This window comes from Perissodus microlepis, chromosome 19, assembly GCF_051167445.1.
Source record: "Perissodus microlepis isolate ML-2025 ecotype Zambia chromosome 19, ASM5116744v1, whole genome shotgun sequence".
Taxonomy (NCBI): Eukaryota; Metazoa; Chordata; class Actinopteri; order Cichliformes; family Cichlidae; genus Perissodus; species Perissodus microlepis.
The window spans coordinates 16,536,012-16,562,228 of NC_140479.1; the positions used below are offsets into that span (position 1 = coordinate 16,536,012).

Genomic DNA, 26,217 nt, shown 5'->3' on the forward strand with positions numbered 1-26,217 from the left:
TAAAACAAATATTCAAAACAAAATAAAAGTCATATTAAAATGTATGCTAAGGACATTTAACTAAATACTAGTGGGGTGTATGTGTATATTTGAGCCTGTGTGAACTCTTACACCCAACTCTTGTTTTTTTAGTCATTAAAGATGTCTGCTCTACAATAATTTCATCCTAGAAAAACATCCGCTTCAAGATATCAATAACAGCCCAAAATCACCACGACTTTCATGCTCATGATGAGTGTATGTAAACTTCTAATCACAACTGTATGTCCAGTTTAGTATCCATTGTATTAATTTACAACATGCATGCTCCAACATGCTTATTTACAATACAGTATTAATCTTTCTGTTACTTATACACATTTTCATATATATTGTTTAATGCATGTCTCTTTTGTGCAAACTGTGATCTTTTAGACTAAAGTGACTAAATTTCTGGCCACACCTGTATGTCAGGGATGTTAAATGGCTCAGGGGTTGGAACAGGCTTCTCAAGGGTCTATACTGACCCACTAAATGGCTTAAACACTGTGGAAATTGCAGAGATTCTTTTTCTGTATTGTCCAGTTTTACAGCTTCTCTTAAAAAAACATATTATCCTTTCATACACCAAAGTAGGTATTGAATAAATGACATGAAATGGTTTTCTTTCATTGTTTACATTTTTGTTTTGTATTGGAGCTACAGTTAAAAACAAAACCCAACAATTGTATTTACAGTATAAAGTGTGGGATGCCAGTGTTTTTTTCTGTAGCTTTAATCATTTACTCAGACAAACCTAAAGAACGTACATTATAAAGAAATTTGACAGCAAAGACTGAGACGCACTGAGGGAAAGAGGAATAATTAAGAGGCATCTTCTAGCATGTTATTAGGCCACAGCTTTAGCTGGATGTAGGATTACAATGTAAAATAAGTTTGACATTCCTGGCATGGAGGGTTGGCATGAATTTTAAATATGTTGATTCTGCTTGAATCACATTGTTATCATGTGTATGTGCAATCAGATAACTGTGGAAAAAAGCTGTAACTTACAAACCACCAAAAACAATCCATTCATTTTATTTATACCTGTAGCACAGCCATTACCCTGTCTCAACCATAACGACATAGCATATACACTTTTACATATTGCAACAGATCATACAATTTCCTTTAAAAGTAAAATGACATGTTAAGTATTGCCACTTGACAGACATTTAAAGTCTTTAACTTCAGGTAGTGTTAGGTAAAGCATGATTCGACGTCTCAGTTTGCGTGATTTTACTACTGAACAACAGGTTTCTATTTATTCTTTTACAATAGGGCTGGAGAAAGAAGAGATACACACAACTTTTGGACACAATTGTATAAAAAGTACACTTCATTGTTTTTCCTCTCTTTGGACAGAGAAAAAGTTTAAAGGTAAGATATTTATTAATAATAGGTAATAGTGTTTTAAAAATATATAAATAACTGCATAAAGACAGGTCTTCTTTGCAGTTTGACCTCTAGTTATTTATGGGTCCCATTAATTACTGGTTAGAATTAAATGGACAAAAATACTGCATATTTAACATAAAACCACCAGTTCTCATGAATTGGCAGAATCTGCTGCATAAAGTTTGCAGCAGTGATAAATATAATAAAATAAAAGTATGTAGTAAAGATACAGTGCAAATATCGACTTGGACACACATTTTAAGTTAATCCTTTGTGATCATTTATAATGGTATGGCAGCGGAAGATGTGACGGGTTTAGGTCACACACTATCTTATTGAGGCTAGAGATCTTCTCCTCCAGCAGGTAGTTCTTCTTCTCTGCGATTTTCTGACGTTGCTCAGTTATCTCCAGAGCCTTCAGCAGCTGGGCATTCTCCACATACAGATCTTTGATTATTACGTCTGCTTTGCCGTTCTTGTGCAGCTAGAAAAGTCAAAGTAGATAATTGATTGTAATGGGTTACACTGAACGGCAAGGTTTTGAATAATTTCAAATTGTTCATTAAAACAAGGAGTTTAGTTATGGAGTTCCACAAGGTTTTGTACCAGGACCCATACTATTTCCCTTAGGTAGTATTATTACAGGATACATTTCAATTGCTATGAAGACTAAATGGAGTTGGAATTATCTAAGAAGACAGAAAACACAATATGGGTGTGGTTTAAATTAACGACATAACCTTTCTAATTCTAAATTCTGAGTTTCTTTCTCTCTCTTTTTTTAAAAATTTAATCTCTGTGGAATTGCCAAGCATCTCAGAGTGATGTGGAAAAACGAATTCATACATTCTTGGCTGGACTCCTGCAATCACTCATTATCAAGCTGCACTAAATGTTCCTCTTCACATATAAAGTAACAATGAGACCCCATCAGATTTCATCAGGCCTCTTCTTCTGTGGAAAGAGCTCCAAATTGATGGAGGCAGATTCCCTTCTCCACATTAAAATTGGATTTAAACCTTTAAGTTTTGATAAAGCTTATAGTTTGGGCTGTATCAGATGACCCTGAACCATCCCATGTTGATACAGGCTTAGACTGCTGGGGAACCTTCCATTATCCACTGACCATGTTTCAGTAATGAATATTATAAACTTTTGTCTGTCTTCTCCCACAGGTTGTGTTGCATTGTCATTGTTACCATGTGCCCCCCCTCTCTTTTTCATTTCACACTAGCAGTAATCGTGGCAGATGTTTGCCCCTGTAGTTTGACTGTACTGGAGTTTTTTTCTGTTAAAAGTGAATCATATTTCTCCATTGTCACCAAGTGATTGCTAGCATTTCTGATATTGCAGGACAATGTAAAGCACAGTGCAAGAGAGCTACAGTTGTGGGCCGGTGCTATATACAATGTAAAAATAAAACCAAACTAAATTAATAAGTCTCCTGAACGGTTGTGTTTAACAATCCAAATTAGCCAATGTATAATAGATTTTCTTCAAATGGGAGTCCAGCTTTGAACAGCACCTTAAAAACAAATTAGTGGAAGCCAATGAACTGAAACTGAACTGACCTGGTCTTTGAGTTGAGCAACCTTCTCTTTGAGCAGCAGCTTGACATTATGCAGAGACAACTCAATTTCCTTCATTCGTTCCTCCATGCGCTTCATCTTCGTCTCCCTTTCATCCTGGGGAGAAGACAGTCAAGGACATCGTCAAACTGCTGCTGATGCAAGACTACCATATAAAATGAAATTTTTAGCTTCTGAAAAAATGGAAATGTAAGCGTGAGATGAGTCAGAGACACCATACAGACGACATTTCTTGTGAGCTAGTTGCTTTATTCTTTATTAATGGCTTTCTGTTACATTTCTTAAGAGAGGATGATTGACTAGAAAAATAAATACAAGTATAAAATTATGACTTATATTCCAGATATAGCTAGAAAAAATATTAATTAATGCATAAATAAAACAAACTCTAAACATGAAAAAAATAAATAAAACAAATGTGCATGTGTAGGAAGAAGAACAAAAATGCACTAAATGATTAAAAAACAAAACAAAAACGCAGACATAATGACGCACTGTACTAAAGACACTACCAACCTTACAAAGACTTAATACCAGCCAAACACTGAAATTAATTACCAAACATGTTTGATCAGTCCTTGCTTAAAAAAAACAAAAAAAGCAAAAGCAAAAGCAACAACAACAACAACAACAACAACAAAAAAAAACCCAAAACAACAAAAAGATGTGATTCACTTTGGGTGCTCAGCAGCAACAAAAGACGCCCAGAACACAAATGTACAGTAGAGGACTAAAAACTTGGTACCTTCACTGAAAAATCTCCATGAACCCTGACTGCACATCAGGTAGCATCACCTGGCAATAACACGTGTGAATGGTTTGATTGTTAGAAAAAGACTCAAAAGGCTGTCAGGCACTAACCTTGGCCCTTGATGACAAGATTTTTCCTCCGAGGATACATACCCTGTCATAAACCCTTTAAAGTTTTAAAAAGACAAGTGCATAACAGTCATTCCCAGAAAGTAAACCCTGCATTGAAAAGACTGCGATCAGGATGTATAATGAATCCACCAAAGGTCTGGTCCTACATCTTTCCAGTCTATATAAGCTCAATAGATTGTTATTTATTTATTCTTTTTAGAAAACATAGTCTATCAACTGTCAATGCAAGTATTAGTGTGATCAAAATCCCATTGGGAAAACAAGCCAGGAGCCTTTTCTGTGTTTTCCTGCCACCTAGCAGCAATGAAATACAACTACAACTTCATGCCATTTATCTCAGGCACCACGAATGTGGGGCTTCATGTGCCACATTCAGATTTTTACTCCGGAAACAGAGGGAGAGCAGAATGTAAGCAGTCTCTAAAGCGAAGAGCAGGAAATGACGCTGGCGTTACAATCCACCGATCCGCCGGCAGCTGTCTGCGTGTGCCGCCCGCTGCTCCGGCATCGCCCCCTGGAGAGAAAAGGCAGGTACACTTCACCAGGGCTCTACCCTCTAATCCTAAAGATGGGCTTTTTATGCCTGAGATGTGTGTAGACTATCGAATAAATTAAGATAGACGAACTAGGAATCCTAATATGAATGCAGATTTATTAATCTGCAGGATGTCAGCATTCCTCCTGTTCATACTGGCCAAGAAAACATCCCTTTAGTTTTGCGTTTTCAAATTTATAGTTCACTGTTTAAGCACTGCGGATTTGGAAAGCGGTATAAGCCAGCATGAACAGCAGGACTAATCATACATACAAGGATCTCAAACTTCAATCAGTAACTGATCCTCACTGATGACGTGCTGAACAAAGATGTGGGCAAACTAGGACTAAGTCAGCAATTACTAAAAAAAAAAAAAAAAAAAAAAAAAAAAAGAAAGAAAACTTAATCTGCAAGTAAACTAGAAATGGAGTTTTCTGCAGATGTTGTGCAAGATGTTTTTGTTTCAAACAAAGTCCACGTGTTAATGGCAACCTGATGATGATAGATGAAGGTGGAAGATGCCACTTACACATATGATAACTATAAAAGGACAACTTGTATTTGTTGGGAAATGAAGACTTACGCAGAGTGTGGGAGAAAAACATGAAAAAAGGACAAAATAAAAAAATAAATCAGCCACCACACCCAGATGATCACACCATGGCAACTACTTTAGCCTATTTCAACCAGCATTCAAGGTTGAAAATAAAAGACAATGAATTCAGAAACAAACAAAACAAAAAAAAACAAACAAAAAAAACAAAAACACATAGGTGCCACAAGCTAAAACACCAGACCCATAAAGGTAAACTCTACGGATATGAGAAAAGGAGATGAAGACAGATGGGTGCCAAAATGAATCTACGACAGGTATAAAAAAAAACAAACAAAAAAAACAAAACAAAACCCAAAAACACAGCAAACTCAGCTTTAATAAATAAAAGAAAAAGAAAGGAGTGGAAAACTCAGACGAGGAATGGAGGACACTCAGCTCAGGTTACACTTTTCTTTTTGCTATGATGTTGAAAATGTTAGTGATGTCCAGTTTTTCATTGACATTTACAGCCACAAGTACAATATGAAAATGCTGTACATTATTTAATATCTGAGCAAGTAACAGCAGTTAGGGAAATGAGGAGGAGGTAAACACAGGTGCTTCTAATCACATTAATGAAGGCCCTGTGAATACACAGAACACAACCTACATTAATTAGAAAAACCTGCGTTTAACTACGATTTCATGGCAAACTGAAGCTGCTGTGACAAAGGTCTATGTATCAACTCCCATTAGAAAGTGAACCAGCATGAGAAGTGGTGCACAGGCTTCAAAGATTAATTTAATATTAACAACAAAAGGGGAACTAAGTGCAATGTGATCGAACAAACTAAGTGTGAGAAAAGAACGTCAATCTATAAATGTACTAATGCAGTACTTATTTAATATATCCAAGCTTACTTAAGCAGTAAACTGTTATATATTTGGTCGGGTTTGCCATTGTGGAAGTTCTGAATTGCACTGTACCTGCATGTTGTCTGGATCTTCACCACGGTGCTGTCCTCTGGGCATCCTGTGAGGTGATGGAGGCAGGAGTCCCATGAATTGTGCCTGAAAAGTCTGGAAATAGGAAAAAAAATATTGTTTAAATTATTTTGCTTTCTTGTTAAACTGTTATATCCAAAGAAAGCTTTAAAAAAAAAAAAAAAAAAAAAAAGCTGCAGTACCTCAAGCAGCTGTGTTGTTAGTCGAGCCAGCTGAGCCTTGAGCGCCTCGTTTTCTTGCTGAAGGCTCTCCAGCTCAGTACGTCTTTGTCCACCTTCACAGCCCTGAATGAAAAGCACATGTAGTGAGAATTTGAGGACTTTATATAATCGGAACATTCTTTGGTTATAGTCAGCAGCATGAATGCACACCATGGTAAGCTCCCTTTGTGCTTCAAGCTCCTTTTTAAGAGAGAAGTTTTCCTGTTCCAAGGCCTTCATCAGAGAGGACTGACTCTGATGTTTGTGCTGCTTCAGGGACAGTATGGTAGCATCAAGCTGACGGACCTGCAAACACAGAAAAGAAAACTCACATAACAGAGAGGAAAAAAAAAAAAAAAAAAAAAAAAAAAAAAGCAGCAGCTTTTAAAAGCCTGCCATTTTTCTGCGGTGCTCGGCTCACTTTTTCTCTGGACTGGGTGAGGTCTCCTTTGATGCTGCACACTTCTGCTTGAAGTCTCTCATTTTCTTGCCTCAGTAGCTGCTGCTCCATCAGCCGAGACATCTCATCTCTGTACAGCTTCTTGCTGTGATTCTGCAGACCGCTTGAGTGCAGGGCCATCTCCAAAACACGGTTCTGAGATTAACAAGGGCAAAAAGTCACAGTCTGTTCTGCCCTCAGCTTGTCTTTTACCTTACTATAGAGAAACAAAAACCTCACTTTATCTATAGCATTCTGCAGCTGTTTGTGTAGCAATGCAACTTCATGTTTTAGAGAATCCCTCTCTTGTTGCGAGACACGAAGGTCCGACTTCAGACGAGCACTTTGATGGTTGACAGTCTGAAGATTTTCTTCCATAGTCTTGACCTTGAGTGGAAAGAAGCATATTAGTGCTAATTAATGCACCAAGTTAGAGTCCATTGTGTGCTTTGCTAGAAATCTCTATAAATTCTAAAATGCTGTGAAATAAGCCCACTATACCCCAACTATTGAAAAATTACCAAACGATTTGTCATCTATCTGGCGACCGAGTGAGATCCTTTAGGCTACAGCAGCCTTACCTTCTCTTGAGCTTTGGCTAGCTGGTTGCGCAGCCCTACAGTCTCCTTATCCACACTCTTCCGCTCCTCTACGAGGTGGCTGAGGTGACTCTCCATTGTGCCCGCCGTGATTGCCTGACAACCAAAAGACACCTACAGGTGTAAGGAAGCAATCTTTTGCATAACTTTAATGGTAAGGGCAGATAACACCCAAAGATCTCAGCAGATCACAGCTGGCTTAAGGCTAGAAACGACTTAGTTTGTATTTTTTCCTGCATCTTAATCATTGCAGGTATTCAGAGATGGGGATGAGCTTGGGTCATTTAATTCTAAGAAGGGGTGGTGTTAGGAAGTTCTTAATATTATGTCTGTGTTATATTATGATGGAGTTGGATGTGAAGTGTTTTGGTGCCCATAATCTAATGCTCACCTTCTCTCTGAGGTTTGAGAGCTTCTGTGACAGCTGGATATTCCTCTCCTCCAGCTGTGCAGTGTCCTCCAGAGCTTTGGTCAACTCTGCCTCCAGAGCAGACACACAAGCTGCCAGCTAACACAAAACAGCCACCAATTAACTACCCGCTACCACCGCCACCACACCGTGGCGACTATCAGCTGGTCATTAAACGCCATTTACCTTGTTTTTCTCTTCAGCAGAAGCAGCTTCCCTCCTCTCATTTTCCTTTATCAATTCTGCCAGCTGCTGTCGTAGACTCTCCATACCAGCAGTATTTTGGGCATTTTTCTCTGACAGCATCCCATTCGCATCCTCCAGCTGCTGACTCTGCAAACGCAGCTCTGCAATCTGTGGAGATTCATGTTTTTAAGTAAATATCTTGGTCCAAATAAATCGAATCCAGTGTGTAAGGACAAATTGGTTTCTTTTGTATATTTCAAACTTTTTTGTATTTATTTTTGCACTAAATCACCTGTTTTTGGAAATTCTGTGATGCTTTTTGAGCTGCAAGCTTCTCTTTCTTCAGGTGCTCCCATGTTTGTCTGTAATTAAGTGTGAGAAGAAAATGTGATTATGCATAAGACAAACTAACAAAAAAAACCCTACTGTGGTGGTTAGCCGCAAACTATATTTGGTGCTTCTTACGTCAACTCTTGCTGGACTTCCTTTAAGTCCTCTTCTTTCAATGCAGAGATCTTTTGCCTGAGGAGAACATTTTCTTCAGCAAGACGACTGGCTTCAGATCTGGAGACAAAAAGTCAGAAAAATAAATTCAGTGAAACTGCAGGAATCCATTACACACAATGCATGTTGAGCACATATGAGAATCACCAAACGGACTGCAGCACACCGATTATAAACAACTCTACAGTTTACACACACTAAACGACTTCTTGCTTCTCCGCTGATGACCTACGGGGACAAAAACTGTCAGGCTCTGCTACAGAGGGTTTAGAAGCTCAGTCGCAGCTAGAACTTCACAGCACTAAAGGATGGTGGTAACACCAGCCACAGAAGACAAAGGGATCCTAGTTTTCTCCATGTTACCTATGAGCCTGCGTCACTTCGTTTAATGTCTGTGACTTGTCTTGTAGCTCTGTGATGGTTCGGTGAAGTTGCGTGTTCTGCTTCTCCAATGCCTTACAGCAGTCTTCAAGATCAGTCACTGCATCAACATTCGCCTCCAGCTCCCTATCTAAATCCAGAAAAGCCTCCACTGAGGGGCTCTCCAGTCGTTCAGCATCTAGGCCAAAGGCTGAAAGAATCCCATCCTGCCTTTCTAATTCGCTGAACAGCTCAGACAGTTTAGTGTTTTCTTCTCTCATCCTGTTGATCTCATCCACAAGTGAAATTTGCTGGTCTTTGAAACTGTGGAAAATATTGATCCTGCTCTCAAGGCTCCACACCCTTTTCTCAAGTTCACCATTTTGCTCCTTCAGTTTGGTATTTTCACACATGCAATCTTCATACCTAATCTGAAGATCTGTCATTTTCAAGGCCTTCATCTCCAGCTCTTTGACATGCTCCATTAACAGCAACATTCTAACTTTGAGGCTGTAGTTTTCCTCCAACACCTGGTGCCCAGCCTTGAGCTTTTCATTGTTATGAGCCAGCAGGTTCTCTAGTATTTCAGTCTTCTGCTGAAGCAAAGAAATCTTCTCATGCAGGAGAATGTTCTCCTCTGTGGTCGTATTATAGAAAGCCTGTAGTTTCAGCAAAGGCTGCTGCTCACAATCAGAGTCACAGTCTGAATCCGGGGAGTTATTCAGTAAACGGTTAACCTCAGCATCCTCCAGACACGGTTCACCAGGGTAACCTGTCTCCTCCAGCGTTGAGGACACAACCACAGTCTCATGATGATGCTCATCTTCCTGGGAATAGCTTTCAAACCCCACTGCTGCTACATCTTGAGGATTGTTCTCTTTACATAATTCAAGAGTTGCTTTGTTCTCACCACCTTCAAAGGCCTCAAGTGATGAGACGGGCCCACATTTCATCTCTGGGAAAACTGCTTCATTTGGGTTTTCTGTGGATTTGGACTCTGGGTGATCAGAAGGTGCCAACTCACAGCCTGCGTGATAAAGTTCAGCTTGCTCGGGGAAATCGGTGACATCAATATCATCACCACATCCCTGAAACCCATCAGCATTTGCAGGACACAATTCATGAGTCTCTTTTATATCTTCTTGCACGATATTTTGTCGGAGTTCTTGGTTTTCACTAGCACCCATTAACTCCCCGTCTCCCCGAATGTCACTGGTAGCAGAGCCATCTTCATTGTTTGCGTCAAAAACATCCACGTTTTCAGTGGCTTCCTCTCCTGCATACAGAGTCCCCGTTAGAGTTTCTTCATCGCTATCTTGTTCATCCAGAATTTCAGGTGTTTCTTCACCAAATAAAGAAACGCATTCTCTGTTGTGTAGCATCTCCTCCATAAATGTGTTCATCCCCTTCAATTCCTTCATCTCTTTGTCTTCCACTTTTTCCACAGAAGACGAAAGCTGTTGGATTTCCATCTCCAACTCTTTAACTCTTACTTTAAAATCTTCTGCCTTAATCTCAACTGCATCTTTTAACTTTTGCTCAAGAATCGACACACTTTCCTGTAGCTCACGCCTGTCAAGCTCAAAGTCCACTGCGGCCCGCTTAAGAAGCATCTCCAGCTCTTCGATCTTCATCTTTAAATCATCGCGCTCATTTAAAAGTTCAATCCTCTCTGCTGTCTGCCTTTCTGAAATACAAAGCATCTCATTGTACTTTGACTCAAGTTCTGAATTACTACTCAGAAGTTCTTCCCTCTCCTGTTTAAAATCATCGACTGTTTCATTCAACAGGAGCTCTGTCTGAACAAGAAGATCATGTTTGGTTTTCAGGCTTTCCTGAAGCCTGTTATGGAGATCATTCAGCTGCTTGCTGAGCTCTATTTCTTTGGTCTGAGCCTTGCTAATCAAGTCATCGAGCTCATGTTGCAGCTGCTTTTTCTCATTCATTAGTGCTTCCATTTGCTCTTCGTGAACACTTTCTAGCTCCCCTCTTTCTTTTGTCCACTCCTGATTTAATCTCTGTCTTTCCCCCTCCGCTGTCTCCTCCATCATTTTTCTTTGTTCCTCTGCTCTCTCGAGAGCCTTCTGCATCTCTGCTTCCCATTCGAGCTTCTGCTTGGCGTGGCTTTCAGAAAGAGCCTCCAGCTCTCTTTGGTAGTGCTGTTCAAGTTTCAAAACATCAGCCTGAAAACGCTGTGCAACAAATTCCTGATCACACGAGAAACGATCTTCCACTTCTTTGATTCTCAGGTTGAAACTGATCTCGATGTCCTTCCTGCACATGGTTATTCAAGGGCGGTTACAGAAGCAGTTTGGAAAGTATTACATTATAATTGCTGACAATCCTCAACACAGGAGGCTTTAAAAAAAATAGCTTAGACACCTTATCTCTTAGCAGAATCTTGTTCGATTGTTTGGTGTTACATTAGAGGATTAACACTACTTTCATGTGACGTTAGCTTGAGATTAAGGCTGAAGAATAAATTTTGATAAATTTAATTAAGTAAAATGTTGTTTCTTACCTCTCCTGGGCGATGTCATCTCGTAGTTTGTCTAACATGGCGCTGAGTGTGTCCCTTTCCTCTATGTGCTTGACACTCAGCTCCTTCACGGCTTCTCGATGGCTCTCCTCTAGACGCGCCTTCTCCTCTGCCATCAAACTTTCCAGTCTTTTCTCCACCTCCTCCCTCTCCGTCTCAAACTTCTCCCTCTCCTCATTTATCCTATCCTGGATCATCCCTTCATAATCCTCCTCCAGTTGGAGTCTCTCCCTCTCCCACTCCTCCTTCAGCTTTTTCTCCCTCTGCTCAAACTTCTCCTGTAGCTGCGACCTCTCCTCGAGTATTTTTTCGAGCAGCGCCGCCTCGTGATGCTCCTGAAGCAGAGCTCGTTCCCTCTCCCACTGCTCCCTCAGACTGTTCTCCTTCTCTTCTTGCTCCTTGACGAGTCTCAGCATCTCTTCCTCCAGCAGCATCTGTAAAGACTCGCCGTTCTGCTGATCCAGCCGAGCCCTCTCTTTCTGCCACTCCTCTGTCAGCGTCTTCACCAATTCCTCACGCTCTTCCTCAAATTTCAATTTTACCTCCTCTAGTTTATCACTTAGTTTCTCCTCATGGCTTTCTAGCAACAATTTCTTCTTGCTTTCCCAATCATCTAATAATCTCTTCTCCAAATCAGCCTTTTCCTCCTGTAATTCCTTTCTCTCCTCTGCTAGTCTGGTTTCAAACAGCTCTGCATGCTCATCCTTTAGTTTCTTAAGCTCTGTGGCATGTTGAGTCCTCAGCTTCTCAATCTCAAGACTTTCATCGGTCTCTGTCTGTTGAACTCTTAGGGTCTTCAGCTGCTCTTCCAGGTCTGCAGTGCGAGTCTGGGCCTCCAGGAGCTGGTTTCTTAGTTTTACCAACTCCTCGTCTTGGAGGTTCTTAAGCTCTTCCCTTTCCTCTGTCTGTTTCTCCTCCAGTAAACTCCTCTCCAACTCTACCTCCTCCAGCTGGCTCTGCAGCTCCTGTGCACGGCTCTGAATGTTGACCATCTCATCTCTTAAAGCCTGAACCTCCTGCTGGTGGAGGTTCGCCAAGGCAGCTTTCTGGTCTTCATGGTTCACCCTTTGTTTTTCCACCATGTTGTTAAATTCATTCATCTGTATGGATAAAAGAATTAATTATTTATATAAACCTTGTAGTTAATTTCTGAATAATAGTCACATATTCCCTTTCCCCATATTTTAGATATAATAATCATTTTTATTCATTTATTAAAGCACTTGGGAGTGGAGATGCAGAGGACCCTGCAGAGGTCTCATCTCCTCGTTTCTTTCCAATTCTAAAACTTCTCATTTTCTTCAGCAGATTTACACATTAAAAACTGGTGGTGCTAGCAGACTAACCTTGATTTCCAGCTGGTTTCGCAATTCCTCGATTTCACGCAGGTGCTGCTCCTTCAGCTGCTCCAGCATCATCTCTGCTTCTAGGCTCATACTGAAAGGCTGAACCTCCTCTGAACCGAGACCTGTGAGAAGTCAAGTTAGAAGTGAGGGGTTGGTTGATATTTGACAGGTTAAAAAACAAAGCAGGACAACACAAATAATAAAACACCAATAAATAACCTCTAAATAACCAGTGCAAACAGAGTTGCAGCAGAGTAGCATGAGTCAGTTATCACTGCATTAATTTATCAGTGCATTTAAGTGTTCAGGACCCAGTTAGTCTTTAGAAGGAAATAGTCTCTGAAGCTATAGCTGTGTACTTTGGGTGATCTGTATCGCCTGCCTGAGGGTAACAGTCCAAACAAACTGACCGTGGTGAAAGCAGTCCCTGATGTTTTGTGCTCTTTTAAAGTAGCGTGCAATGTCCTCCAAGGATGGCAGCTGGCAACCAGTGTTTTTTCCCCCCCCCATTCTTTGCTGTTTGTACCACTCCTTGCAGCACCTTTTTGACTGCTACAGAGCAGCCAGCATCCCACACCGATGTGTGTTTAGTTGCTGCTCAATGTTGTTTTTCCTAAGTAGTCTCTGATGTGCCTTTTTCCCTGTTCTAGTAATGTTGTCTGACCAGGAGAGGTTCAATGATAGGGGGAAACCCAATTCAAATGACCTTACACACGCTACACACTTCCTACTAACGCAGAATGAGACTGAGTCAAGCCTTTTCCTGTAGTCCATTATTAGCTCTTTGGTTTAAGTAGTGTTCAAAACCAGGTTGTTTACTGACAGTTGCTGTAACTCACCTCTGCATGCTGACTCATCGTCACCTGATATCAGGCCAACAGCAACAACAGCAATCACCAGTGAATTTAATAATAATACTGTTGCACGATAGGTCATGTATGCAGTTAGTCCTCTTTAATGATTCCGAGCACTATTTTACTGCACTGTTACGCTATAGGCTTACCTGGGTCAGACTCCATTCCAGGGCTTTTACTCTCCAGCTCCTCAGAGAGAGGTTTCTGACAAGACTGATGAGTTCTGCCGAGGCTGTGGAACTCCCGCAGCTCTGACTGCAGCTCATCGATACGATCCTGTAATTCCTACGGAATAAGAGTACTTAACGTTAAACATCTGTGTCATGTCAGCACATTTTACACGCTCGTGTGAAAAAACAGTCTCTCGTAGTTACCCTGCACTGAGCTTCATAGCCGCTGCGTAGCTGTTTAATGCGCTCCTCTTGGAGGAGGAAGTCTGCACTGTTAGGGTCCAGATCACCAAACTAAAATAAGAAAAGATCATATACTAATTATCATGCTAGCACAGACACAGACATTAAAAACAAAACAAAACAACCCACCAATAACAAAAAACAACAACAAAAACAACAAACAAACATGAAACTCAAATTGCAAGAAAAAAAAGGTGAAAGTCAATATTATGAAAATCCATTATATAGCATCTTAAAATGTGTCTGCACCTTATCTTTCATAATGTTGTCCAAACTTGTCTGGAGTTTGGTAATTTGGTTTTGAGCGTCAACTAGTTTTTCATTGCAGTCCAGTAACTCCATCTCCAGACGTCTGTTCTCCTGAAAATGAACAACATCATGATTCTTATATTTTCAAATTATTTTTTTGGGATAAAGGACATAGTGTACATTAGAAACACTGACATATTCCATGCTTAACAAAATAAAAAACAAATACACTTGCACACCATGAATTATTCGGTTACCTTCACCGAGATGGAGAGGTGGTCTCGGATGAAAGATTCATCTTCCCTGATCTTCTCGATCTCTGCTTCCAGCTCGTCACGCTGCAGGAAAGCCTGTTGCTGAATCTGCTCCATCTCCCTCATCAGCTCAGATTTTACTGCTGCTAGCTTCTCTTTGTGGTCCTGCTCAAGCTTCCTGCAGATGATCATCCACAGCAGAAAAACTCAACACTTAATATACATTACTTAACAAATTTATTGAATCACCTGTCATAAAAAAAAAGCAAGAAAGTACAAATATTTTAGAAATCTGTCAAAAAAAACCAAACCCAAAAAACTAAAAAATAAATAAATATTGTAAGTCACTGAACTCTAACTGAATTTACATTTTTAAACTCAAATTTGAGCTGGCACACCAAACTTTGAGAGATCAGATATTAATCAAGCAGAACCATTAAAGAGGATTTTTCTGTTTAGGAAAGTAAGTAAATTTGGCATCTTAAACACAAAAATATTAAAGTGCTTTACCATTTTTGTAAAACACAATTTTAAAAGTCATGGATAAAAACAATACTTTACTTTTAAAAATGTCATTTCAATTAAAGAGCTTGTTTGGGAAATTAACCATTACAAATACAAAAAAATATTTTTTAATTACCAATACTGTTAATTTAGGGCAGCTGTGGCACATTGTGTTTTGGTCTAGTCCATTTCATTAACACTGCAAGTAGATTTAATATTTGCTCTCAACTTTTCTTCACAAACGTTTAGAGTAAACAAAATTTCTTAGTTAAAGTAAAGCAAGCTAAACAGGCTCAACTGCAGTTTATCAGTGAATGAAATTCATTCAGATAACAGATGTAATAAATTAAAACCTGAGGAATGAGGCCTCTAGGAGACAGGTCCAAAATTTAAAAAAAGTTAAACATGACAAATGTGTTTCCAAGCCTTCCGTTTAGTCACTGGACTTTATAAAATTTAATAAAAAGCATCTCAAAAGACGTGTGGTGGGACTGGAATGATAAATTACCTGAGATTGAGGTTATTCATGTGCTCAATTGCAGAGTGATGCTCATCCACCTCATTGGCAAGCTGCGTTTTCTGCTTCTCTGCTTTTTCCAGATCAGATCGGATTTTCTCTTTCTCTCTGAGCTCTCTGTCTACACACTCTCTGAGATCAGAAAAACCAACAGGAACAATAATTGTACACGAGTTACACGGCACGATAAACAAAAACAACAATCCTGCTGTTTTTTTTGTTTTGTTTTTTTTTAAAGATTTCTTTTCAATTTCAACACTATCAGCTTTAAGTAGTTCACAATCCAGTTAATCATGGATCAACAAATCGTATTAAGATCTGTATGAGCTGTATTATGATGATGACTCATACTCACAGGAGATATCTGATCTCAGCTTTGAAGCTTGCCAGTGCCGCTTTGTGAATCCCATTCTTAGTAACGAGTAGCTCATTTTCAAGTGCCATGGTGAGATCACCAAGACTCAGTTTTCCATCTAGCTCAAAGTTCAAAGCCTGCAAAAAAGTTTTCCAATTAAAATCCCATTTTAAATACATTCCAATTATATTTTGAAGATGAATTCAAAGTCAACAATTTCGTAAAACACTGTTTGTTTCACCATAAATAAACTAAGAAGAGTAAGAAGTGTAACTTCAGTAATGTACCTGCAGGATCTCAGTGCTGTTTTCTATTCCGTCTTCTATCCAGGCATCCAGGATGTACTCCACAGGAGTGTAACCGGTGCCATCATCAAGACAGGAGAACAGACGCATGCCAATGGTGCTGGTTAAAGAAGAGGGCGTAGCTATCCTCCGTCCCGCCTCATCAAAAGGCTGTAGGTAGAAGAAAAAAAAATTTATTTTTATTTTTATACATCATAGCAGAGAAAATACAAAATACTACAGAGATTGAGCCTTTTCTGAATATCAAAAACAACCCTGAAATTAGCTCCAAATCTCCTGGTGAAGCTCAAACCACAAATAGCATACCTGAGTGGAGTGATGCCGTTTAAGCTGTCTGTAGGGTGTTGAGGCTGATGGCGTGGGGGGTTTGTTGTGTTTTGCAACCCTGGATACAAACTCCTGAACAGTCATCATTCCATCGGCAGACAGGCTTAGGAGCGCATCTCCATTCACCTGATATATATATATATTTAAAAAGAAAAAAAAATTGAAAATGCAAGATTTTTCATTAATACCTTTACACTGCATTTTACTTGAGTAAAACCAAATAAAATGCAACCATCTTTAGGTTATCAGAGAATGGTCGGAAAAAGAAGACGTATCCAGCGTAGAAATATGCTGGGTAGAAAAGAACTTGTTGATGGCAGAGCTCAGAGGAGAATGGCCAGACCGCTTTAAACTCATAAGAAGGCAACATTACCTCAGTCATTACAACCAGGGTATGCAGAAGAGCATCTCTGAATAAAACACGTCAAACCTTGAAGCACATGACCACACCTGGTGCCACTACTGTTAGCTAAGGTCGGAAAACTGAAGCTACTTTCAGATGGGCTCACAAAAATTAGACAGTAGAAGACTGGAAAAACATGGTTGGATGGTAGATTCAAAATTTGGCACAAGCAGCTGTAGAGCATGGATCCATCTTGCCTTGTATGAACCTTTCAGGCTGGTGGTTGTGTAATGGGGGAGATTATCTTTGCACACACCAAGCCTCTTAGCACCAACTAATCATTATTTAAACACCACAGAGTATTGTTGCTGACCATGTCCATAACTTTTTGACGAGAGTTTACCATCTTCTGATGGCTGCTTACAGCGGCATAACGAGCAATGTTACAAAGCTCAAATCCTCTCACACTGGTTTCTTGAAAATGAGTTCACTGTACTCAAGTGGTCTCCAAACTTATCCAGTCTCAATCATATAGAGCATCTTTGAGATGTGCAGCTGACAAATTTTAAGCAACTGTGTGATGCTATCATGCCAACCTGAACCAAAATCTCTGAAGAATGTAGCACTTTGTTGAATCTTTGCCACGACATATATAAAGACCAAAGCGAATTCAAACTGGTGTAAGCAGTTAGTTTATATGTAGAAGTGCAGTAATTAGTTAATGAAAAGGCAGAAAATTTGCTAACAACTTTAGATGATAAAGTAATAATCTCTAATAAATCATGAAATTTGTGTCTGTTGATCCTCTTCCCTTTAAGATTTACTGCTGGGAACATGATTAAGTATTGTGCCAGAGGTTGCTTAGATGAGGGACTATCTAAATTCTGGGGATCTTTTCCGTGTCGCAAGGCTATCAAATCAGCAGACAATATCATGCCTTTTACTAGGAAAAAAAAACATTTTTATCAAAGGCTCTTAAGTTATTTAGAAGTTTTGAAGGACCTTTTCATATCAGTAAAAATAAAAAAAAGTAAAAGTCTGTGGAAGATAGAAAAATTTCATTTATTTTTTTTTACCATTATAAGAGCCCTCAGAAAAGGAGGGGAAAGGGACAACAACAACAAAGAATAAAGAAAAAAGACCAAGGCAGACATGGTTATTTTAAATCATGGGTAATTTCAAATCTTTGCATTTTTCCCTTTAACATACCTCCAGACCCAAATGCTCACAGAGCGCAAGCAGTTCACTGTGATCAGCACATCCGTCCCATTGCATTTCCATCTCCTCGCAGGCTTCACGCAGCCTCTCCTCTAAATGAGCTGATAGGGGAACAATGGATCCCCGAGGCGTGTTCGGCTCATCCGGGTTCCAGAGATGCATCTGACCTGCACACAAGACAAAAGTTAGATCATGCATCAAAAAAAAAACAACAACAACAAAACCAAACAAAGCTATGTCCTGTATGAAGTAAAATGTCTAAAATTAATCTGAATCTAATGTACCTTCTGCCTCATATTCCTCTGTGCTTGATTCGTGAGCATTCCAGCGCTGAAACAAAAACATATAAAAGATAAAATAAGCTATAATCAGTTCCGTTTGGAATCAGTTAACCATTAAAATATCTACTGAGAACAATTGTCCCAACCCCCCCCTCTGATTTTCTCATGAGACAATCAGCTGAGAGTGTGTGTTTAAGCGTGGTTTTAAATCAGACAAGTTTGAGTCTGAATGCGGGGGGGGGGGGGGGGGGGGGGGAGAGAGACTGCAAAAAACACACATACACAGGACCTTTTGTAATAGCACGGGCCCTGACGGGGGAGGTCTGAAGGACTGATTTCGGCAATAGAAGAATAGAATAGCATAGAAATCAAGCAAATAAATCAAATAACCTCAACCATCTGCAATTTCGTGAAGGTATTTACTCAAAATTATTAAAATTATTGGCGGTTATTCCTGACAACTAGCCTCACAAAAAAGGTTTTAAATGATTTTCAATTTGAAAAAAAAAAAAAAAAAAAAAAAAAAATTCCTTGTGAAGAAATATTGAAGACCTTAATCGCTGATCTCCAACTCCGAACCCAGAATTCCCACCTATTGTTTGGGAAACCAGCAGTGAGGGAATGAAGAGCAGATGGGATTCTGCAAGTGGCGTTTTGATACATGAAGTATGGGCATCCAGGAGGGAAGGGGTAGCGGAGCTCATTGTTTCCCTGACACAGGCCTACAACCTCCTCCCCAAGCGGTGGGCCTGCAGTCTCTGAGGCAGAGCCCCCTGACCCAGCCCCATCTGCTGGTCCCCAGGCCGGATACTTTCAGCATTGTTGCAGCAAGATTATTCAATGCCAAGATGCGCTTCAGTTTCAGCATCTCCAATAGTGTTTGCTTTTGCGCTGCTTGGCATCTCTGGGTGGAGTCAGAGACAATACACAGAATACTAACATCTCCATCCAAGCTTAAACTTACCACCATTGCACTGGTGAACACTTGGAGGAGTTTCTTTTACTGCAGCCCAGCTTTGCAAAGTTCTGCACAAGTAACTGAATACTAAAGGCATTATTTTCATAAAGATTTGTCAGAAGGTTCAATAAACACTCAGTCATGTGAATTTTCTGGCAATTATTTCATAGTTCAGGCTTTACAGGGTTAAACAACCTGCTAATTGACTATGTATCGTCGTTCAGAGCGGATTTAAAGTAAGCTACTAATAACTGAAAATCTCTGCTGTATGCTATTTGTGAGAAAGGACTGCGTGTGGAAACATGTCAGAAGTGAGTCTGATTAACCAAGAAACAGATCTAGAAGATCAGAGTAACCACACATCCACACCGTTCAACTGTTCACGTACATAAATGACCTGATAATAAAAACTCTGTGACAAGTCTCATGTCCCTTTCCTTTTCAGCATGTGCCAAAAACACAGGATGTACATTTTTAAAACCTCCTATTCTTAAACCTCTGCATAGCCGCCAGCACGTAATGAATGTGATGAAGTCTGACGTTACACAAACGCTGTGGTTAGGTGTTAATTACTCAAGGCTTATCAAACACTAATTATCCTCACAATGTTATTTACAGACAGTACTAATTTGTTATGCAACTAATAGGACCTTGTGAATCTTGTGTTGGAACGCTTATATTACACTTCAGGATCTGCCCTGCATGCCGCTAAGCTGATTAGCTAAGAATAACGCCTGAATGCCGGCCCGTGGCTGCAGGGAATCACGCAAGGACAGGAAGCGATAAGGATGGCACTCGAGATAAAAAAACGATTGGTCTCAGTCTTTTACCTCACGTTTCCTGGGAACAGCCGAGTCATAGTTGTCCTCCAAATCCTCCTCGTCAGCTGGTTTTACGTGTGTGGTTTCAGTCAAGTCAGAAATAGGCTCTATTAACTCTGGTGTGGAACGGCGGCCATAACGTTTACCGCCCTTCACAAACTTTGGTTTGATCTCAGGAGACTCTGAGGAAAAATAACAAGAAAGTGTCAAATAATACGCATAGAGTATTTATTCGCAGTTTAGCACAACAAAAACAGGGAAAAAAAATGTGATGACTAGCATTTAGCTGAGCCTCCGGTATGTACTTCTCCAAATAACTTCTCTAAATCTTGTAACTTTAGGATCTTTTCAAAGCCACATCTGTTTCAGTAAAACAGCCATGAACTAAATGTCAACCTTTAGAGAAATTAACAGGAACCACATAGGTTCAATATACATCATGCTTCACTGACAGGCATAAATATTGACAATGTAGTATTTGCTTTGATGAGGTCCAGTCTTTGTGTTGTCATATAACAAGGATCTTACACAATGTAATGATGACAGATCTGTAAAGAAACTGAACTTACATCCAACCTCTTCTGTCATCATCTACACAATAAGTAGCATGGTAATAACATAACAAGTCATTTGAAGACTTGCTTTGGGTCCTGTGGCTGTGCATAGGGGCTTTTCCACTTGTGCACAACCATCAAGACTTTACCTGGTTTTGGCAGGACTTCCTGTTCTTCCTGAGGTGGCTCGATGGATGAAGACAAAACCAGAATAAGAGCATCCTTGAACTGTTCAAAGTCAACCTGCAAAAGAATTAAAGAAATACGTCTTACAGAAAGTTCATGAAATTCCTTACAATGGGTGCTATTCTCTGTGGGTGAGGTGGAGTCTGGGTGTCTGTGTGGAGGAGGGTTTGAGCAGGGGCAGCAAGGTCACATTTTAAGAATCAACAGCTGCCAACCCTGAATATGGTGATTTTCTTTGTGCTGCGGAGGCTGACGGCTCCCGGGTTTAGATGGTGTTGGAGGGGAGGGGGATACTTGGGGCTTTTTGACTTTATTGTTGGATGCCGTGAGTAAGCAATCATTTAAGCGGCCCCTCTGCTAACATTTACCCCATCCACTAACACCCACACCTGCCAGACAATAGCCACCCATCTGTCTACACGCTTACATACAAACATACATTCATGCCAGCATGTGGAGTTAAGCTGTTTGGATACGTCTCATCTTTATTTATGGGTTGAACTATCAGAACCACTGTCCTTAATTTTTTTAAATACATTTCCAAATGGCCCCTCTCTCAAATAAAAGTGTGTGTGATCAGAAATGAAAAATCCTGGCGTGCACAAGAAAAGGGGCACAACTAATACCTGTTCTACTTCATGGTTGTAGCTCAGGAGGTGGAACCAAATATCACAATGTGTGTAAATGGTAGATAGAAAGCACTTACGTTTTACTAATCTCGTAAATCCATATTTTAGTCACAACAGAACATACTGAAATATTATTATTATTTAATGACAAATACTGGCTTTTAAATTTCAAAATCAGCTACATGTCTCTGAAAAAAAAAGTTGCCAAAGGAAGCGTTATGAAAAATAAATAGCTGGAGAAACTAATTAGGTTATTTGGTAACAGGTCACATAACATAACATATAAAAACAAGACCATCTTAGAGGGAGAAGCAGAGTTTCTCAGAAGTAAAGCTGGGCAGAGGTTTACCAATACACAAAAAAACTGCATCTACAAAATTTTTATAATATTGTTCCCAAATCCAAAATTGGAAAAACTTTGAATATCTCATAATCTACAGCATGTAGTATCATCAAAAAACTCAAAAGACTCAGAGAATATGAAAAATAACTCTGTGCACATGGGACAGGCCAAAAATCATTACACAGCATGAAATTGGGATTGTAGCATATATTCAACACTAGTAATAGAAATGAATATTGCTGCATAAATAACAGGTTTTTAAAAAGGGGGTGCGTGTCTCATTTCCAACCAGGTAATGTATAATTTCAGACTTCACATTAGCAGTATGACGATTGTTTATGATGAAACGGCTGCTTAGCAACTCACCCTGGCAGTGAGGCGGTCCTGGCTCTGGAGCAGAGTCTGGAGAAGAGCTGGAGCGGTATCATTAAGGTGCAGCGACTGACAGAGGTCGGAGAGCTCTTCTGGGCACAGAGAGCCACAGCCACTAGTGTCAAAGCTGTTAAAAACTTCTTTCAGCCGCTCCTCGTACTGGTCCTGCTCTTGCCCGTCATCCATCCCACAGGACAGCACCCTGCCCTAAAGAAAGAGTGAAAGAGATGTCATACTTTCCATTACAACTATTGGGCCTCTCGAGGATGATATGCCAGACAATAGCAGACAAGATAAAGGCAAGACATTAAAGTACCTTGACAGGATTTACATATTCAGTCACAGTGCTAACAGATACTCACAAACAGGATGACTTCATCAATCTCAGCAGCATCTGTTCTTACCAAAAACTTCATCTGAGAGCACTGCCCTGCAACTGAGCTTTCAACGCACTGCTCCAGCCTCATTTGCAGTGGAGGCTTTAGGTAATCCAATTACAATGATTAGACAAACGGATAAACTGATAGACACGAAGATATCTGACAACAACCATGACTTTCTTTTAATTCATTAAATAAATAAAAATGAATCTTAATTTATTTCACTTTGATCACCAAATAATTTATTTTTTAAGTATCTATAAGTATTTAGATTATATGCTATTGAAACGGCTAATCAAGAAAACAATGAATACACAGTGGCACCAAGCCAAGTGGACAGAGCAGCCAGGGACTAATTGAGAAAGTTAGACCAGAGCAGTGTGCCAGCATTTCCAGACTGGCAGATTCAGTTACACATGGACCAAGTTTTTGTGTCAATTGGGTTGCATCATTTCTCTAATTGAAAAACAACAGAAGCAAATGGACAGAGAGCGGCGCCTCAAAACACAAGCCTGGAGTTCAAGTCAGCTGTAAGCCACGTTTCCCTGAAGTAATGATAACAATGCAGACAATCAACCTTGGCGAATTATCTACAAGGCTAATATTTTAATGTGGGATTGAAGTAAGAAAAGAAGCTGACATTGGTCCAAAGCAAAAAGACAGAGTCTTACTAACTTAAGCAATGACATAACTTCCAGACACAACAGCTGAGATCAGCCACATGAAGCTTACCAAAGGTGATGCTTAAATTGGGCTGAGCAGAGTTAGAATACATGTTTCTATTTTTATTTACATAAAGTCTAATAAGATTTGTCTGTTTGTTACATTTTTTAATTTGTACCATCCACTTTTTTCTTGAATTTCAAAAATACGATATTTTTCCACCCTCCTTAGGCGTCTTTGTGTTCTAATATTTTGATCACCTTCAGTTTGTCCTAACATAATATACATATACACATCCATACATTCGCTTATCCTTTTCAGGGTCGCTGGAGCATGCATATATATATATATATATATATATATATATATATATGACAAATTCAACATAAAGAACATACCAGTAAGTCTAATGAGTTGAAACTCCCCACTCAGGGCTCATCTATACAATAGATATGCTGCCTGACCCTTTGCTCTTCCAGCTGCTCTCACTGAAATCATCAAGTGCTCGGACAGGTGTCCCCCCACACTCCAGACCCGGGGTGCCCATTCACTGCACACAATAGGCTGTCCACAAAGGCCAAGTCACTATTCTACATCTGCACATTTGAGCAGCTTATGGCACGCAGGAAAATAATAGTTCATCAGTATGGCAGCTTACAGAAAACTAATGTTTGGTAAACTTGCAGAGCAACAGGGCGACAAACAGAAAGCAAAAGCAAGCATTGGGCAACTGCTTAGGACCGCTGTATTTTACATGCGTGACTCCTGAACAGATTACTAAACAAAAATCTCTTTGCACATCTTGCTGGCATTGTTGAACTTATTCAGGTTTCTGCAAACAAACTTCTGAGCCAATTATCCAAGCAGCCCTTTACCTCAAGCTTGGCCACAGAGGCTCAAGGTGGCTGTGGGTTGACAACTGCTGTAGCTTAAGAATAAAACCAGTTCATATTAGGAGGGGAAAAAAATAGGTTAATCCTAGAACCATCCCAGCATTCACTGGTCATAGTGTCAGTAAAAGATTTTAGCCAGTAAAGACAAAACTTAAAAACCTGATGATTGAACTAGAGATGAAGAAACTACATTTTAATCTGTTTTCTCTGAGGACTTGATATTCTCTCTCTATACAAACCTGTCCAAAGAAACTACATAAAGATAATTCCTATGTTCCCATTTTCTGTAGATCTTTGTGAGAAAGTTTAGAAAAAGAATAACTTTGAAAGCCTGCAAACGACCCATCTCAGTCACATTTAAACAGCTCTGGGTGAAATGTGAGGGCAATTGTTGGTGATGCAAACTGCAAAACTGCATTTTATTTCCATTAGCGCGCTTACTTAACGCCATTTAAATCAAAATGGAAAAAAGTTAGCAGCCAGCTGCTGCTCGTGTATGTTTTGCTTCACTGACTTTTCCCTGTCTTCATCTAAGTAAAGATTTAAAGTCACTTGTGAGAATAAACTAACTGTAATGCAGTTTAGCTAGCTTCACTAGTCATAAGGAAAGTGATGGGCTATGCTAACCGCGCTAGTTCATTTGGGAACGTGAGGGAACACTTTTTTTTAGGACGAAAGAAGCTAAGTACCCAGAGCTGGAGAAGAGAAAGAAAGAAACAAAGAAATGTCTGAGAAAAAATAAACTCACCAAAGTGTCGAAACTTTGCGGACAGCTGGCTCCTTCCTCGAGTCAAATTTGCTGATTAAACACACCTCTAAAAAAACTTTAAACTACAACATTTCTCCCGCTACAGCGCAGGTAAACCTTCCGCTCCGGCAAGTTTGACGAGCAGCTAATTTGTCGATAGCAGCATTTTGTTCCCTAACATTACCGAGAAAGTAGCTGTCAGGGTTTTGCTGCTGGCTGCTTTGTGTCCGCGGCTGTATCATCCTCCTCCGGCTTGTAGCGGGTTTTGAAAAGCGGTTGTAAGAGGAAGGGGCGGTGACCGACCAAGAAGCTGCAACGCAGTCCTGCCAGCCCCCAGTGGACCAAACTAAAACAGCTCCGCAATCACTACAGTCTTTTAAACTGATAGCTGTGTCTTGTTTTGAATAATGTGTGTTGCAGTGTTATCTTTTAGGCAATATTCAAGCACAGAGGGGAGACTTTTCCTCAGCAGCCAAAGTTCAAAACTGGATGCAACCATCTTTGGATCAAACAACCCCTATTAGATTAAAGTTGCACAAGACATTATGCTGGCTTTGTTGAATCTGCACACTCAGCACAATCAACAATATCTTAATATTCTCTGCTCTTTACTTAAAATACCTCAGAGTGTTTGGCGTACATTTGTTTATATTTAGCCTCCAAGAAGTCAGACTTTGCTCTCTGAAGGGATTTCAAAGTGTTTCTTCCTTCACTGGCTGCTTTTTCACTTATTTTTGTCCAGTTATTGTACCTGACCATTTTCATTTTCAGATGAGTGTTTTTTTGTTTTTTTATTATGCCTCTTAACACTTACCCATTAATCATTCAAACACACAAAGGCCATCTAGCTCAAGAAATGAACCAGTTATACAATGGAAGACTATCAGTTATAGATTGGCCTCCCTGGAGCCTCCACCTCAACATTACTGAAGCAGTGTGGGATCATCTTGGCAGAGAATGGAACAAAACCCAGACAACTTCCAAAGAAAAACAAATTAATGTCCTTCAAGAATCCTGGAGAACTATTCCTGAAGACTATTTAAAGAACTTAGAAAGTCTATGTTGCAGAATAAAGGTGCTCATACCAAATATTGACTTGAATTGTACAAACTCTGTTTTTGCTTTATATACTCTGGTTTCATGGATGTTTGCAAATAAGTCACTACTACTTAGCAAAATAAAAAGAAATGAGGGGTCTCTCAATACATTTGCACAGTACTGCATAAGCCATAAGCTACAAGCTACACTCATAAGAAGAATGGCTCCCAAGTAGGTCTTCATCTTACCAAAGAGCAGTTTCAAAAACCAGAACACGAATCATTCCTGAATATAAGTGTGTCAGTGAAATGCTGTAGTCCACACCCACAGGATAAATGTGAACAGTTTCACTACAACTGCTCTGTACTGATTTCTACTGTTTATAGCATCGGTTCATGGATGACCAGGAGTGAAACTAAGTTTATTGGAAAAACAAGAAAACAGTAGTTTTCTGATACTTTCTTG

General features: G+C 39.8%; 1 protein-coding gene across 4 annotated transcripts; it reads right to left on the reverse strand.

Annotated features, from left to right (window-relative positions):
• Nucleotides 1-1,043: 1,043 nt before the first annotated feature.
• On the reverse strand, nucleotides 1,044-25,093 carry nin (ninein (GSK3B interacting protein)). Of its 4 annotated transcripts, none has more exons than XM_084915676.1 (29): nucleotides 24,715-25,093; nucleotides 22,025-22,237; nucleotides 20,650-20,743; nucleotides 19,956-20,128; nucleotides 18,171-18,216; nucleotides 17,878-18,053; nucleotides 16,305-16,451; nucleotides 15,981-16,148; nucleotides 15,694-15,830; nucleotides 15,330-15,470; nucleotides 14,321-14,495; nucleotides 14,064-14,174; nucleotides 13,776-13,865; nucleotides 13,551-13,686; nucleotides 12,548-12,669; nucleotides 11,184-12,301; nucleotides 8,666-10,936; nucleotides 8,264-8,362; nucleotides 8,091-8,160; nucleotides 7,799-7,966; nucleotides 7,595-7,711; nucleotides 7,186-7,299; nucleotides 6,845-6,991; nucleotides 6,587-6,760; nucleotides 6,337-6,471; nucleotides 6,148-6,249; nucleotides 5,948-6,040; nucleotides 2,991-3,104; nucleotides 1,044-1,903 (listed from the first exon to the last, which is right to left on the reverse strand). In XM_084915676.1, the coding sequence occupies exons 2-29, from the start codon at nucleotides 22,214-22,216 to the stop codon at nucleotides 1,697-1,699; spliced, it is 6,837 nt and encodes a 2,278-aa protein (XP_084771802.1). In that variant the 5' UTR covers nucleotides 22,217-22,237; nucleotides 24,715-25,093; the 3' UTR covers nucleotides 1,044-1,696. The 4 variants fall into 4 exon arrangements, with proteins under 4 accessions (XP_084771802.1, XP_084771800.1, XP_084771801.1 ...); XM_084915674.1 differs by lacking the exon at nucleotides 24,715-25,093 and adding an exon at nucleotides 22,393-22,510; XM_084915675.1 differs by lacking the exons at nucleotides 7,595-7,711; nucleotides 24,715-25,093 and adding an exon at nucleotides 22,393-22,510.
• Between the last annotated feature and the right edge of the window lie 1,124 nt (nucleotides 25,094-26,217).